Consider the following 17,403-nt stretch of genomic DNA (forward strand, 5'->3'; position numbering starts at 1 on the left):
AGATCGACAGCCAGAGAGTCGACTGTAGTAAACAATTGACGCTTTACTCTACATAAAATCGATTGTTTGATGAGTTAATACTAAAACTGCCAGTTGGAATAAATTTTTACGATCATTTACGACGAAAATTATCGCGAAAAAACAGGACTACGCGTTCCCTGAAGCACTGCACTTATGATGTCATTATTCAATTATAATAACCAATTACCCTATGCACACAAACATCGACACAAAAGAAATGAAAATAAGCATGCAAAAACAAGACAGCGCGTCCCCGTGGTCAGCGCACTCAAATTTGGCATATCTCTGCTTATATTCAACCAAAACTGAAACTTTTTTATGGAACTTGTTCAGAAAACTGTTCTCTACAATGTGATTGATTCTAAAATGTTTTTAAATTTAATGGTGTAATGTGGCAGAGGATAGAAAAAAAAAATTTTTTTGGAACCTATTGGGTAATAAACAGCTTATTAAATAAATACCGTCATCTGGGGCGAATCGGGACTAGAGTCTGAATAGGGACACTAGTTGTAAGAGCACTTAAAGGTTTTAAATTTGGAAATGGATGTGCATTGTGGGTCTGAGTCTGTTCTATCCGAATCCAACCAGAAAAATCAAAATATTGTGCTCTAACATGGTTAAAACTTCTGTCCCAATTCGCCCCATGTGTCCCAATTCGCCCCAGTTGACGGTAATCTATGTTTGAACGAAAAATCATGACAATGATGGAAGTCTTCACGTTAAAATATATACAATATAGCAATATAGCTAAATCAAATTGTGTCTTCTCAAGATATTCAGTTTAATTAACGTGTCAGCTTCATTACGAATATGTTTTCGTTTACATGATGCATCTTTTTCAGTAGTTTATAGCCTTCATTCATTAGTTTAAAATTATGATCGGTAATAATAATTAAACAAATGAAGATCGAGTGGAATGCACATCAGGGTCATCCGTTCCTCCGTCTTGGCAATGAAAAATGCTGGTTTAAAATCGTTTGAAATGAAACTTACTTCGCGACTTTGACTGCATCCTGTCACCAGGTCATCTACCAACATCTTGCCTTTACCTGTTCGAATGCACACGAGTCCATTAAAAAAAAATAAGCAGATCTTTACTACGCATTGGCATGGTATGAAACTTTTTTTTTTTTTTGTTGTTGTTATTTTACAGCAACCCTTCCTCCGATCCTTGGCCTTCCCAGCACCCGCGGGGGTAAAGTGGCCAAGCTGGTTTCATATATCGAGATAAATCGACGTTCACTCGATTTTCCCTCCTCTTCTCAGGCTCAAGCTCCAAGCTACAAAGTCAAAGAATTCAAACAGCCAACAACAAGATCAGTGGGACACACGCGTGCGTGCATCATGGAAGAAGTGTGCAGAGTGTGAGTCTCCTGGTGGATAAAAAAAACAGAAGTGAGGCACTTGAACCACATGTAATGAGTGGTATTTAAGCTGAAATGAAGGTCAGGTGCAGCGCTGCTTAAGACCGCAAAGCGATGCGTTCCGATCGATGGCAATTGCTAGTAGGCTGGTTTGATCGAGCGAAGAAGCGAAGGCAGGCGGCAAATAAATAGCGGATTTCCACCATTCATTCATACGAGTGAGCGAACGGTTTAATTAAGACACCACAGCTTTGACACTAATTGTTGCCACGTAGAGACACAGTCACACACAACCGGGTTGTCCCCGTTGATCTATTTGCTTTCACGAGCAACAATTTCAGACATCGTTTTAACTTGTTTTTTTTTTATTAATATGGTTTATAAACTTGTAAAATATCAATTGAAAATAACAATACCCCAAGTGTGGTTGACATTGGAACTTGAAGAAAGACTGGGGTTTGGCAATATCCAAGTAGAGTTCAGACTCGTTTATCCAAAGTCCTCGGAATTTTTCACTACGGATAATTGAATCACGAAAATTTATGTTTTTATTGGCTATTTTGAGTCGTTGAGCTCATTTATGAACCCAAAAATACTCAAAAGTGGTCTAAGAATTTGTAGCCAATATGGCGGGGGCGAAATATTGTGAAAATGAATACGGTAATGTAACAGGCAATCGACCACTTAAATTTTAATAATACAGGGTTACTGAACTCAGATTCGTTGCTAAAAGAAATAAAAATAGAAAACGGAAAAATAATCTTTTTCATGATTTTTTTTTATCTATGTTAAATATTTGAGTAAGATTTAACTTTCGAGTGCACATTAGGATGGCTCGAGATGGTCGATTTTTCAGAACATGTTTTTTTTCGATTGCTTTTAGGCTGCTAAACAACTCTCCAAAATTTGGGAGCGACTTTTTTTTTTGAAATCTCAACCCCCCCTCCCTTCTCGTGGACAATCGCCATACAACTCCCCCTCCCTTTAGAGCATGCTGTATTAGGGTGTAATATCAAATTGATTTTGGTTTTTTCCTCACTTTGCGCAAAGCGATTAAATTTTCTATATAAATTTGTATGGGCAAAACCATTTTTTTTAATTTTGATATTTATCAAATCCACGCTTTATGCTATATCTTATTTTTTTCCATACATTCATATTACACCCAAATGCTGTATCATTGACAGGAGCAAGATAGCATAATACTTTCTTCGGGAAAGTTTTAAAAAAATTTCTCAATTTTATGTCTGTTGGTTTGAAAAGTTTAGTGAAAAATAAAAATCAAAATGTTAAAAAGAGGGATTTTCCATACTAATTGTCATATAAAATTAAAATGCAATTCGTGAAGTGTGGACGCAACCAATCGCTCCCAAATTTTAGGGGGTTGTTTTGAGGCCCAAAAGGCATCAAAAAAACTTTGTTCTGGTTTGATTTGATCATCTTTTAAATTTTTTATATAACGACTATCCAGTGCACATGCTGTTTTTTTGCCCCCAGATTAAATTAAGCAAATTAGGAGTGATTCTGATATGATAACTAAAAATTGTCAGAAGTTTGTTAATTGTTAACCAATCTATTCTGTATTTTGAATTTTGAAAATTTGGACCTAAACTTCGAAATAAACATTTGTAACACCATGTTATTCCTCATTTACACAAATAGTACAAATAAATGACTTCAAAATTTTCAATAAGTTAAATATTTTGGCCAGTCAGCACCCAGTTGTTTATAAGGCTCAAGTAGGTCAATAACAACAAACAGCAGTGATGCCAACATTTACGACTTCCTTCTCCTTATATAAAAATGCTGCACAATTTTCGTGCCACATTTTTAGAGGGCATCCAGCGACGACGCCAACGGGCAACGAGCGAGCAGGGGAGCAAATTAATCGCTCAAATATTTACAGCTCGTTCAACAACTCTAATGCTGGCTGGTTATTGTATGGCCTCGGACGTCAACGTCAACTTCGAAAAAGAGCCGCAAAATCTTGCAAAAAAAGAGAAACCAAATGCCACTATCTCTTTTCAACCACCCCGTTCATGATTAATTATGAAAGGTAGCAAATTATAGTTCATTCATTTCCAGCGCCTTTCTTCACTTATTCCATTCACTTTTTTTTGGTGCACTATTTTTTGCTCAGCTTTTCTCTGTATGCTTTTGGTTATGTTTAGCTTTACCTGCGTCACTACCTTTTCAGCAATGATACAAGAAATGAGCGGAGCAACACCGTGGAATGGCTCAATTAGAACACATTATATGTCTGCGAGCTTTTGAAGTGTGTCACGGAGGTCTCAATTACAATTGTCTACAAACCAAAGCTTTTTCGTATATCCTGTTACTCTTGACAAAATGTTGATTTCTATCAGTCATTTTATTTAAACGCTTATGAATTTGCCAGCAATTTACCATTTTAATGGATGCTAATCTCTGGCAGCTAAACGCTCGTAAACCTCCAAATCTTCTGAAACGTGTCGTTCTTTACCGCAACCGCTTCCTGCAATTATCACAAAAGATGATTCAATGATGTACTGCATTACCGCTGAATGATTTGCTCATTAGTATGAAGCCCCAAACGAGGAATTGTGCAGAACAAACAAACGACCGCACACAACGCGTTTAGCGATCCACACGAAGAAGGGACTCTTTGAGCTTGCAGCAACGTACAACCCCTTTCAATTTATTTACTATTCAGAAAGCCTCCTGCGCCAGTTGCCTGCAGTAAAGTGTACATCAGTACATTTTCCAGCAAATGATACCATCGAAAGCCGCTTTGCTTGAGCCTCGAGTCATTTCACTCAGACGGTGGGCGACGGCAGCTAAGTCGCTATCGTCTCTCCCCGCTGGTTTGATGGAGTCTCATGATGGCGATGACAGTCAACAGCATGGAGCATCGCTTAGTAGCACGGTGCAGCAGCTCAGCAGCTCTTTGTTGAACAGCGAGTCAGATAGAACCATGTACAGTGCGGATTGGCTGTGCAGTGCAGTGATTTGAACTTTCGACTTTAGATGTATCAAATCTATTCTCATAAACTTATTTTGTATTATTTCTAAGGACAAAATGTTCTTAAAAAGATGATTTGTCATGTACATCAACAGAGCCGTACCTAGGGTCCACGGCGCCCTTGGCGAAGCATCAATTTGGCGCCCCTCCAAATTTTTCATCATTTTGATATGTTTACTTAAATTTTCAGCGATTGCTTCAAAGAGTTTTAATAATATAATGTTAATTGATTGAATAAATAAAACAGCTAAAAAATCCAACCACAATTTAATTCTTTGAAGAATATTCAAATTAATGTTTACTTTTAAACCATTTCAATCGATTTATATCTTTCCAATATAGATAGGTTGTAGCGAAAAGGTGCTTTAGGATTAATGTTGACTGAAAATAGCAGAGTGTTGTTTTATCGTTTTAAACAGAATTTGATCTGACCTAGCTTAAATTTCATTGTATCAGCATTTTCCTGCATTCCTGAAAAAATAGTTTAACTGATTAGAAATTGGACTCCTTTTCAAACTTGTTTTTGGATGGATTCCTTTTGAAACTAATTTTTTTTTTTTTCAATTTATTTTTGAAAACAATATTTCTGAAAATTCATAGCTTCAACGGAACGGAATCGACGTAACACCTTATAATGTGGCCCTCTTAAACCTTGCGGTTTCGTCAACGGATCCACAGGTGTGTATCGTTCTTTTTGCGACAAGACTCCGCCTCCCGGGTCTCCTAAGTGTGAAGATATGGGCACGGGGAGGGGGCACCGAATACCTATATTTACACTTAGAATTTTTTGCGTCCGCCCCGGGATTCGAACCGGCGACCTCTGGATTGTGAGTCCAGTGCGCGGTCCGATTGATCCACACAGGCAGACATTCATAGCTTCAAACAAAGGCAATTAGATTTTACCTTTTTAACACATTGAAATTTTTTGTGTTTATTTTTCGACATCTAAAGTTTCTTAAAATTTTGTATAAAAACCATTACACTCAAATAGAGGGTACACAGAAAAAAATCAATTCTCGAAACCGTTAAGTCAGTTCACGATTATGAGAACCACGAAGGAATATATTCACGTTTATGGTGCAAATGCACCATACTCATGAATAAATTCCTTCGTGGATCTCACATTCGTGAACTTAATTCACGATTACGGGAATTGATTTTTTTCTGTGTAACGAGCGGGAATTCCCGGGAAATCGACCATTTTTGGACCTCTCGATTCCCGGGAAATTTGGTCGAAACAAAATTATATAAACAAATAAAAAAAATATAAAAATTAGAAATTGTTCAGAATGTTCGGGCCGGCACGTTGGCCCCACGGAAAAATGGCGGAAAATGTTCACGGGTGGACTGTATTTTAGAATCCGATGGCCGTGGGTGTGATGAAGAAAACACTCGGACTTTCTTTAACCACTAACTTTAATAACTTAAAACTTCAACGCGTGTTAACTCTACCGAGGGTGAAAAGGGAATGGTACCGCAAAATGGCGGTTTTTTCTCTCGTCGTCGTTCGTCGTCGTCCTTCGTGTCGTCGTTAGTGTCGTTGTTCGTTCAGCGTGGCGGCAACGTCGAAAAGCGTTGCGCAGGGTTGCGCTCGATCACAGCAAGCTGGTTGCGGCAAGCGAGCAGGGCTGTCATTTTTACGCAGCCAGTCTAGCCGCCAACATCCTCCCCCCGGGCTGGGACGAAGACGCAGCAGTTTTTTCCGGTTCGTTGTCCAGGATCGGCAAGACGGACAGCTTCGAGGTCGGTCGTCGGATGACGGTTCCACCGACCTTCACGTCCGCAGTGCGCACAAGACCGTCCGGTCCAGGGTAGGTCTGTTGCACAATCCCCATTTTCCACTCAAGTGGCGGCGCGTTCTTCTCCTCCAGCAGGACCACCATTTGAGGGCGGACGTTTGGCATCTCCTTCCGGTTCTTTCCTCTTGGCTGGAGGGTCGTCAGGTAGTCCCGCCGCCAAGCTCTCCAGAAGTGCTCTCGCAAGAGCTGCAGGTGCTGCCACTTGGACAGCCGGTTTATCGGTGTTCCCTCGTACGCCGGTTCCGGAATGGCCGTTAGAGGGCGGCCGATCAAGAAGTGTCCCGGCGTCAGGACTTCCGGATCCACAGGGTCGGTTGACGTTGCGAAAAGCGGCCTTGAGTTGAGCACGGCCTCGACCTCCGCTAGCACGGTCGCGTACTGCTCGAAGGTAAGCTGTGCGTTCTTGAGGATCCTCTTCAGGTGGTACTTCGTGCTCTTTACAGCGGCCTCCCAAAGGCCACCGAAGTTCGGCGCGCCGGGAGGGATGAACGACCAGGCGATTTCCTTGGGCTGGCAGTACGTCTGGATCCGGTCGTTGAACGTGCGTTCGTTGAAGAGGACGTACAGCTCGTGGAGTTCTGACTTGGCCCCCTTGAAGTTGGTGCCGTTATCCGAGTGGATTCGGCGAGGCACGCCGCGTCGGCTGACGAAGCGCTGGAGGGCGGCCAGGAATGCCTCGGTCGTGAGGTCCGAAACAATTTCGAGGTGGATCGCCTTTGTCACCATGCAAACAAAGACGGCAAAGTATGCCTTGACGATCTGTGGCTTCCGGGTTCCTACCTTCACAAGAATCGGTCCGGCGTAGTCCACGCCGACCTCGTCGAACGGAAGGTTCTCGGTCACACGGCAGGACGGCAGTCTCCCCATCAGCTGGCTCGTACTGCGTGGCTTCGCGCGGAAGCACGTCACGCAGCTTCTCGTCTCGCTCCGAACTGTCGACCGTCCGTCGAGCAGCCAGAACTGTCTCCGCAGGATTGCGAGCAGTGACGACGGCCCCGCGTGCAGGTGTTCTTCGTGGTAGGCCTTCACAATCAGGTTGGTAATTCGGTGCTTGGGCAGGATCAGCTGGTGCTTGGCTGCGAACGGCAGCTCGGAATGCTGTAGTCTTCCTCCAACTCGTAGGAGGCCTTCATGTAGGAACGGCGTCAAACCTTGGAGACGCCCGGCCGTGTCGTTCTCGGCCACTTGCTGGATCTCTTGAGACAGCACGTCGTGCTGCACCACCTTCACGATCAGCTTCAGGGACGACCGCAGCTCAGGAACAGTGAGATGGCGTAGGCGAGTTCGTTCCGTGGGGTTCTTGATCCGGCAGTTGTTCACGAAACGCAGCACGTACGCCATTATTCGCTGCAGCTTTCGAAATGAGCTGCAGTCCTCGAAGATAGGGAAGTCGGTCGTGTTGCAGGCCAGCAAGGTAACTAGCTTCACTGTTCTCAACTCTGGTAGCTCACTGTCCGGTATCTCGATTGTAGGTTCCTCCTGGTACACGACGGATTCAAGAAACTCTGGTCCTTCCCACCACTTACCGCATTTCATCAGGGCGGCTGGAAACATGCCGCGAGAGATCAGGTCGGCCGGGTTGTCCTTGGAGCGAATGTACTTGAAGATAAACCCGCCGGTCTCTTTCCGAATCTCTGCGACGCGGTTGCGCACGAACGTTTGTAGCTGGTCCAGCGGTTTCTTGATCCAGGCAAGCACGACTTGGCTGTCACACCACAGCACCACATTTCGGAACGGGAGATTCAGCGCCGCGATGACCTTCACCACCAACCTCGAGAGCAGTCGAAGGGCAAGCAGTTCCAGTCGGTGGATGTCCAATGGCTTGGTTGGAGCCACCTTCGATTTGCTGCAAAGCAGCCGCATCTTGCACTTGCCGTTCGGGAGCAGACTGCGAACGTAGGTCACCGCACCGTAGGCGACCTTGGAGGCGTCGCTGAATCCGTGAAGCTCCAGGCCCGGGTTGCCAGGCCCGATCACGTACCGAGGGATACGGATGTCGCGCACGTCGGGGAGTGCGCACTGGAATTGGTGCCACGTGTCCATCATCCCGCCTTCCAGCAGAACGTCCCACGTTAGACCAGCGAGCCAGACTCGCTGCATCAGGATCTTGGCCTTGATGATGACTGGCGACAGGAGTCCCAGCACGTCGTAGAATTTGCCGATCTCCGAGAGGACACGGCGCTTGGTGGCATCTGCTTCAGCTTGGGTGACGGTGAAACGAAACTCGTCGTCTCCTGGACTCCAGTAGAGTCCCAAGGCCTTGACCACACCGCCGATCAATCCGTCCAGGTCGATCAGCTTCTCTCGATCGCTTTCAGGTATGCGTTCCATCACCGTAGGTTCGTTGGAGGTCCACTTGTGGATAGGAAATCCACCGCGACTGAGCAGGCCTTGCAGTTGCGTCAGACAGTCGATCGCTTCTTTGGGGGAGCTCGCACCGGACAAGATATCGTCGACGTAGCAGGCCTCGCGCACAATCTTGGCAGCCAGCGGAAAATTTTCACCTTCGTCGTCGCAGAGCTGGACCAGACATCGCGTAGCAAGAAAGGGTGCGGACGCGGTTCCGTAGGTCACCGTGGTGAGTTCCAGGACACGGATGAACTCGGACGGATCGGCCCTCCAGAATATTCGTTGGAAGCGAGTGTCAGATGGGGCCACGCGAATCTGGCGGTACATTTTCGAGAGGTCTGCGGTAAAGGCGACAGGGTGCTTTCGAAAGGCGAGGAGGATCGAGAAGAGATCGTTCTGGACGGTGCCTCCGACCTGGAGGGCTTCATTCAGGGACACGCTCGTGGGGGACATCTTTGCAGATGCGTCGAATACGACCCTCAACTTGGTCGTGGAGCTCGAGGGGCGCAGGATAGCGTGATGGGGCATGTAGTAGCAGTTCGTGTTCGGTAAGTCGTCGGCCTCTTCAACCGACTTGCAGTGCCCCAGTTCTTCGTATTCCCTAATGAACTCACCGTATTGCAGCTTCAAGGCAGGATCTCGGGCGAGTCGTCGCTCCAGCGACAGGAAGCGCCGAAGAGCTAGGCTGCGGTTGTCGTTGAGCTTGGCGACGACTGGACGAAATGGCAAGCGTACCTCGTACCTGCCGGTTGGATCCCGCTTGTGGGTGGACGCGAAGAACGCCTCGCATTCTTCTTGCTCGGTGGAGACCGCTGTGGCACTGTCGATGTCCTCGACCTGCCAGAATCTCTGGATCGCTTCGTTGATGTCGTCGAGTGTGGCAGTGTGCGTGTACTGCGGGCTTGGGACGGTGTCTCCAACTTCTCCGGCGATGACCCAGCCGAGGTGAGTCTCGCGCAGCTCCGGTAGATTGCCAGCTAACTCCATCTGTCCCGATTTTAGCAACCGGAAGAACATTGCGACCCCCAGCAGCATGTCGATGCGGTCAGGCTTGTGGAATGCTGGGTCGGCCAGCTGGACGCCGACAGGAATCGGCCACTCGTTGATGTCAACTGGCACAGCTGGAACCATCCCGGTCACTTTCGGAACGATCAGGCACTCGACGTTGACGGAGAAGTTGCTGACTCGGGACTTGAGCTCGACCGTGACAGACTCCTTGGCGTAGGTCTTCACGGCCCCGATGCCGCAGATCGGGACGTTGGCAGCAACTCGTTGTAGCTTTAAGCGATCGGCCATAGTGAGCGTAATAAAGTTTACTTGGGAACCGTTGTCGAGGAGGACGCGACAGGGCACGGGTTGGCCCTGGTCGTCGAGCAGGTTGACGACCGCGGTGAGCAGCATCACGGTCTTCACCGTCTGGGTGTGGTTGCAGGTTGCTTGGCTGGACGTCTGCTGAGATGGGCCAGCGGGTTGGATCACTGGCGGCTGGTTCACTTGTGGGGCCACACTCTGGGGAGTGGCCGGCTTCTGCGTAGATTCTTGCTGTTCTCGTGGTTCGTGCAGCGTTGTGTGATGTCTCCGTTGGCACTTACCGCAGGTGTACTTCGAAGAGCACCGCTTCGTTGAGTGTCCTGGCCGCAGGCAATTGTAGCACAGGTTCTTCTCCCTCGCCTTGTCCTTTCGCTGGGCCACCGTGTATCCGAGGAACGTTGAGCATCGGAACGTTTGGTGCGCCTCGGCGCAGATCTCGCACCGGAATTCCGGCTGCGACGGTGTTGTGGCCGCGTTGGCTCGCTGAGACGGCTTGTTGGCGGAGGGCTTGGCTGGTTTTCGCTGCTTCGGTACCGACTTGTTCGTGGCCTCCCACCGTTCCAGAACGGAGACTCGGTCCTTCAGGAACTGGATGGCCGCTTCGTACTTCGGGAGTTCCCCACGCTTGATGGTCGCCTCCCACTGCTTGTAGGTTCCTTCGTCCAGCGCGTGTGCCAAGATGTAGATGGCGATTTGCTCGGACACTCCGGAGAACTCCTGGCCCAGGAACTTGAGGTTCTCGACGTGTCCAGTGAAGTTGTCCAGCAGTGCCCTCAAGTCCGCGTGGCTCTCCTCTTCTAGCTTCTGCACTCCCAGCAGACCGCCGATGTGCAGATCGATCATCCGCCGCTTGTCTTCGAACCGCTCTTCCAGCAGTTCCCAGGCTCGCTCGTAGTTGCCATCCTGGATGGTCTTTTCGTCGATGGAACCTGCAGCTTCTCCGATCAAGGCTTGTTCAAGGTGGTAAAGCTTGATCCTGGCCGGTTCGTTTGACTTGTCCACGACGTCCTTAAACATTACCTTGAATCTGTCCCAGGACTCGTACTTGCCGTCGAACTTTGGGATGATTCTGGGCAGGGGTTGCGAGATGATGACCGGTTGGGGCCTGGCTGGTTGGAGTGCCGTGGATGGACCTGCAGCGACAGCGGGTGCGAGGTCATCCGCCCATCGCTCGAGAGTTCTGGAGACCTGGTCGTGCAGCTTTCTGAACTCCTTCCTCTTCGCGTCGTGTGGTCCCCGAGTCTTGGAGTCGGTCAGGAGGACAATTCGCTGGTGGAGGTTGCCGAAGTCGTTGTTGATCCGCTCCAGGTTCTTCAGATGCGATCGGACATCCGAAGCCGTACGATCAGCTCGTGCCCAACCAGCAAGTTCCGTTTGGAGCTCCTCGAGGGTGTCCATCTCCTGGTTCCGGAGGTGGATCAGGCCGTCCAACTCATCATCTTCTTCCGCTTGCTTCTTCGCCGGGGTTCGTTGAACTTTCGGCGGCATCTTTCACTTTTTCACTGCACTTTTGTTTGTTTCTTCTTCTTTTTCACACTTTCGAACAATCGCGACGGGAAATGAGGCCGGTTGTCTCCGTCGGTGGTTTCGCGAATGTTCGGGAATCGAGACCGTGTCGTCTCGCACTTGTCACTCGCGGCTACATCTCTCTCACCGGAGTTGGGTTGCACGGGAACTGTCCGTTTGCACTCTGAGGCCTTTGCCTCCTTCTTTTCACCGGGCTTCTTCACCACATCCACGCCGGATGTCCAAATCCGGTTCGATTGGACCAATGTTCGGGCCGGCACGTTGGCCCCACGGAAAAATGGCGGAAAATGTTCACGGGTGGACTGTATTTTAGAATCCGATGGCCGTGGGTGTGATGAAGAAAACACTCGGACTTTCTTTAACCACTAACTTTAATAACTTAAAACTTCAACGCGTGTTAACTCTACCGAGGGTGAAAAGGGAATGGTACCGCAAAATGGCGGTTTTTTCTCTCGTCGTCGTTCGTCGTCGTCCTTCGTGTCGTCGTTAGTGTCGTTGTTCGTTCAGCGTGGCGGCAACGTCGAAAAGCGTTGCGCAGGGTTGCGCTCGATCACAGCAAGCTGGTTGCGGCAAGCGAGCAGGGCTGTCATTTTTACGCAGCCAGTCTAGCCGCCAACACAGAACATTGGGTGTTCAATGTAAGATGTTCAAGTTCGAATGAACCAATGCTTCTCTTATCTTCTAATTCAGAAAGTTTAAATTTTAACTTATTAAAAATTCCAATAACTTTAATTGAGAAAACTTTAAATAATGTGGACCCCAAAATTAACCTTCAAGCATACTTAGCAGTCAGCCACAAAAAGAAATTTTAATTTTTTTTATATTTTTGTTTATTATTTCTAAGAGTATAATTTTCATATCCTCTTTCAAGCATAGCAATTCTTATAATCCATTTTTTTTTATTCTTATTATTTTAATTTCGCTGTATCAAGGTAATTTCCTTTTTTGATGTCATGGAGTAATTTTGTGTTTCGCTTAAACCTCAATATTAAATTATATCTTAGAAAAAAAAAAACTCTGGAAATCTTTGTAAAGTCCGCCAAATGTGAAAATTCGGGTTTTCCAGATCACTATTTCTTCAATGCATATTTACAGTTTTAAAAAAGAAAAAAAAGTATTAAAATTGTTGTTTTGAGTCGCTATTTATTATATTGTAAAAATCCCGATACTGGGAAATGATATATTAGCTATTTTGTTATTTCACAAAAATCTAATAACAAGTTCATACAACAAGTTGTATTGCAGATTCAGAAAAAAATCAAGAAGTAGATCATAGTTCCCAAAAATAATGAAGCTACTAATTAACGTTTCATTAAATATGCATGAATAAATCGTTACTGAATTCATTGAAAAGAAACACATTTACAACTTTTCATTATACATTACTGGCACTATTGGCATAGTTATAAACACTACCAGGTCCCGGGAATTCCCGGGAAATTTCCAAATTCAACTCTCGATTCCCGGGAAATTGAAAATCTCGAGAATAGTCACCCTCTACATACAAAGCTTTTAGAACCGTTTGTGTAAATGTGAAAATTTAGGCGAAATTACACTGGATAGCCCAACACATGGAATCCATGAAATAAAAAAAATGTATGTGAAAGATAAGCAACTTTATCCATTCCATTAAAACATAACAAAACAAAAATTTTCAAGGAAAATGTTACTAACATTCTTCAAATTATTGACCCTAGAAGCAAAATTAAGTGGAACTTTGTGTTTTCACAAAAAAATATTGCTGTTTTTGGAGTTGGAATTTTGCTTTGGTTTAAAATCTAATGGTGTTTCTGCAAATCAAAATTATACAAGAAATTGTATAATATTTTACTTTTACGACTAAAAAGTTGGTGGGCATGCTAATCTATGCAACTTTGTCGAAGACACCAAAATTTTACTTTTTCACTCTTGCTACAAGCAAATGAATACAAGCAGCAGAATATAATATATTTAGAGCAATTTATGTGCTCTTAAAAAACCAACATTTTTATGTTGAAAAAAAATATTTTGCTACAAATTTAACAAAAGTCAAAGCATTTTTTGTGTAAGAAATATTCAATTTAAACACTTCAGTATTTCGAAAACGTAGGTCAATCTCAACGCAACGTTTGCATTTAAAACGATAAAAATATCTCAAATGCCATTTTCTTTAAACTTAAATATCTTATTCTTTTTATTTAAGATTTTCAATAGAAATGTGTAAATTTCAATTAAATAGCTGATTATATAAAAAAATACTTCAAAACATAAAAAAAGCTTAATGGTTCCTGATGCTGGAAAAAATGGTGAAATTTAAATTGAATTTTATGTACTGTAGTTGAAATATAAAATGTCTAGCTATTTCAAAGAATTGTTATAAAACCCTGAAATTTTTGCCACTTGAGCGCCCCCTTTGATAAATGAATTGAGAGAATTTAATTTTAAATTTAATTCTGGTACAATTATTGAAATAGTTGATTTTGGTAACCCAAGTGTTATAAGTAATATTTGTAATATTCCGACCAAGATTATCGAGTTATTTTGGAGTCCTACTTTGGCGCCCCTTTTGTTCTGAATACCTTTCTAAGATTTTATTATAACATGACAAAATTGTACAATCATCGTTTTCGGTCGCCAACTGCGTCAACCCCTAGGTACGGTTATTGTGATGAAAAACATAGGTTTAATTGAATACATCCACTAAAACGTTACTTAATCCACCTTTAGATGCTTGTTGCCTTCCTCGCATTTATAGAGTGACTCCTACCCCCCTAAAGTATCCACATGGTTTATGGATCACCCCTAACGTGATCGCAGCACCAAAGAGATCCTAATAAAAATTAGTGATGAGTAAAAAAATAGACTGCCGACAGACTATTTGTCAAGATTGTACATGCACCGCTGTGGGGAAACGGATTGAGGTCTTAATTTAATTCTGACCATTTTTTAAACTGCTTGTAATTTTAGATAGGTAAGTCAGATCTTGAAAATTATTCTTCCACAAGATAGGTCATTTCAGAACCTTTCTAAAAATATATAATATGGTAGGTTTTTCATGCAAAAACCACCCTATTTTGCAAATTGTGAAATTTATATGCAGCAGTTTTTTAAGCATAACTTTTGATGTGCTTTACTAAATCTTAAAAATTTCAATAGGGACTTATGGGACCCCAAGACGAATCAAAAGAAGCCAATACGGTCAAAATCGGCTCAGTCAGTGACGAGATATTCCAGTGACATTGATTCGGTACACATGTCTCCATACAGCCAAACACACAGAAATTTGCTCAGTTGGTGATTCTGGGTCGATATGTATAAATGACTAGGTATAGGAGGTCTAACTAAAAAGTTCATTTTTGCTATTCCATCGTGAAACTACTTACTTTTCCTGTCATTCTTGAACGACGAAATAGCCTACTTTTCTGAACCAAAAATAACAGAATCGAATTTTTAAAACAAATGCTGAAAAGTTTTACTTTTCAGCACTCAAATGGGTGCTGAAAAGTTGAACTTTTCAGCACTTGTTTTGAAAAGTAACACTTTTCAAAAAAAAATTTGATTTAAACGATTTATTGACAAAATACATGAAAATTTGACATAAAATTTCATTCAGTGTGTGTTTTTTTGGAATTGCAAAAAATATTGTATGGAACTCGTTGCAAAACTTGTTTTTTTCAGCACTCTTCGTATTTATCCAACTCGGTGAACCTCGTTGGAGGTGTTTCATCCTGTTTGGCTTGCCCACAAGCAGAAGAAAATCAGTTCAATTTGTTGGGTGGTGACGCGCGGTCAATTATGTGGCATTGTGTGTGAAAAGAAAAGAATTTTATTTCGTGTTTCATCCTGGTTGGCTTGCCCACAAGCAGAAGAAAATCAGTTCAATTTGTTGGGTGGTGACGCGCGGTCAATTATGAGACATTGTTTGTGAAAAGAAAAGAATTTTATTTCGTGTTTCATCCTGGTTGGCTTGCCCACAAGCAGAAAAAATCAGTTCAATTTGTTGGGTGGTGACGCGCGGTCAATTATGTGGCATTGTGTGTGAAAAGAAAAGAATTTTATTTCGTGTTTCATCCTGATTGGCTTGCTCAAGTCCTTCCTACATCATCGTTGATCGGGAGGCACGACGTCGTGTGAATTGTTGCATTAAAAAAGTTGAAGTATTTCTGTAAATGACTGTAAAAAAGTCTTTTCTGTATCATCAATGTCGTCTGGGTAATTGTGATGAAAAATTACATTTATTCAGTATTTAAATACCTGTGCGCGAGTGTTTTGGTGTGCTAACTAGAAAGACCTTCCCATAGCATCGTTGCTCGGAAGGCTCGCCGACGGGTTTGTTATGAGAGTCCTCCCCATAGCATTGTAGCTCGGGAGGCATCGAAAAGCCAATACCTTATCCTACTAACCCAAAAAAAAATAATCACGTGATGCTTGAAGGAGATGCTGTGGATTCAACGGTCTCAAGCGGTATCAACAAGTATATAGCGAAAAACTTTGTGCTTGATGAGTCTGCAATTTCAACTATCGGAATGACATTCCTCCCTTTTGTTGAACTGCAGGCTTCTTGGGAGGGCGCCGGTATTGACTAATAAAGTCGGGGTCTTCAGGGGTTAAACAGTGAACGGATGGTTGGCTCCCACTGATCATTTTTGATTCATTGTTTAACTTCAGCTGATCTGTCAATAACGGAGTAGCAGCTCATTGGCAGTCAACCATGCTCATGCTCATGCTCATGCTCAACTCGGTGAACCTCGTTGGATAAATGTACGACTCGTGCTGAAAAAAATCCTCTTTTTGAAACTTGTTGCATGAACTACTATTTTCGAATGATTTTGTAGCCTTTCCTCAGTTTTTTTTTAAATATGTCTTTATTGAACATTCTTATAATAATTACATTTCTTTTATATGATAAGTGGTATGGCCTAATGCTCTTCATCTTTGTTGTATTTTTCGTTTTATTATTAACTGATCACATTTGTTTATTTGCTTCAAATTGTTTTACATTATTGCATTGAATTGAATACATTTGGGTAAAAAAGAAAAAAATCACTTTAACAACTAATCCTAACCTAAAACTAAAAAAAATAAATCCATTGAAATATTCAAAATCACTAGAACGAGTAAACTACGAACTGTATTTTAAGATGAATGCTCCAAGAGTTCTTACTTGTTCCTGGCGAGTTTTGCAACCACGCAATGTTGTTGTCATCTCGATGAAAATGTTCAGAAGTTCTTGTGGTGAAAACAGGTCACTACTGCCTTCATCCGTTGATGTTGGTTGGTTTTCCCTCGGTTGCTGACTGAAGCCTTAAGGTGTTGTATGCTCTGCAACTGTTTGCCGCTGATTCAACGGCAATGGCTGCAGATTTGGAACCACTCGAGTAGATCCTGCTCCTGGTAACGCCAAAGCAGGAAAATCCACGTCCGTGAAAGTTGGTGGTGTTTTGCGACGATTTGGTCGGTGCCTCGTCGTCGCTTGCTGCCGAATTTTTACAAACTCAGCACGTTTTGGGCAGCTTCGATTCTTGGTAGAATGGTCGCCGCCGCAATTGAAGCATTTCGCTTCGATGTTCTCGTTGATTGTTTCGCAAGCTTGTGTTTTGTGCTCACCTCCGCAGGTTGCACAACGACTCTTGATGAAACAGTTCCTTCCACCATGTCCAAACTGCAAGCAATTCGAACATTGTGTCACGTCACGGTGCACTGGGCGATAACGTTCCCAAGTCACGATGATGTTGAAAATTGCCCGAACTGCTTTCAGCTCAGACGGCGTTGTCGATCCTCTCTCGAGATGAACCAGGTACAGTTGATCACGATAATTGATGTCCTTGTGGTGTCAGGAAATCCCGAACACTTTCACACCAAGTCCGATGACGATGTTTTCACAAAAATGGGTGGCAACTTTTCCCGTCGTTCAAATTCTTCCTTCTCGCTCACGTCCACAGGGAGGGTAGCGAACTGGTTTCCAGACGAATTTTGAGCGTCCTTGCTCAAACTGCCTGGCTTTGCAGGTAGCGCTTCGGCATTCCTTAGCTTCTTCAAATCTGCCGATCCT

At 44.0% G+C, this 17,403-nt stretch overlaps 1 protein-coding gene across 1 annotated transcript; it reads right to left on the reverse strand.

The window, feature by feature from the left end:
• Positions 1-6,023: 6,023 nt before the first annotated feature.
• On the reverse strand, positions 6,024-11,333 carry LOC119769632. Its single transcript, XM_038262834.1, has one exon. The coding sequence runs from the start codon at positions 11,331-11,333 to the stop codon at positions 6,024-6,026; it is 5,310 nt and encodes a 1,769-aa protein (XP_038118762.1).
• Between the last annotated feature and the right edge of the window lie 6,070 nt (positions 11,334-17,403).

The sequence above is a fragment of the Culex quinquefasciatus genome, chromosome 1 (genome assembly GCF_015732765.1).
Source record: "Culex quinquefasciatus strain JHB chromosome 1, VPISU_Cqui_1.0_pri_paternal, whole genome shotgun sequence".
In the NCBI taxonomy this organism is placed as follows: Eukaryota; Metazoa; Arthropoda; class Insecta; order Diptera; family Culicidae; genus Culex; species Culex quinquefasciatus.

Bases quoted from the DNA above. Each gene is read 5' to 3' on its own strand.
- LOC119769632 (XM_038262834.1), bottom strand. From the start codon at position 11,333: ATGCCGCCGAAAGTTCAACGAACCCCGGCGAAGAAGCAAGCGGAAGAA.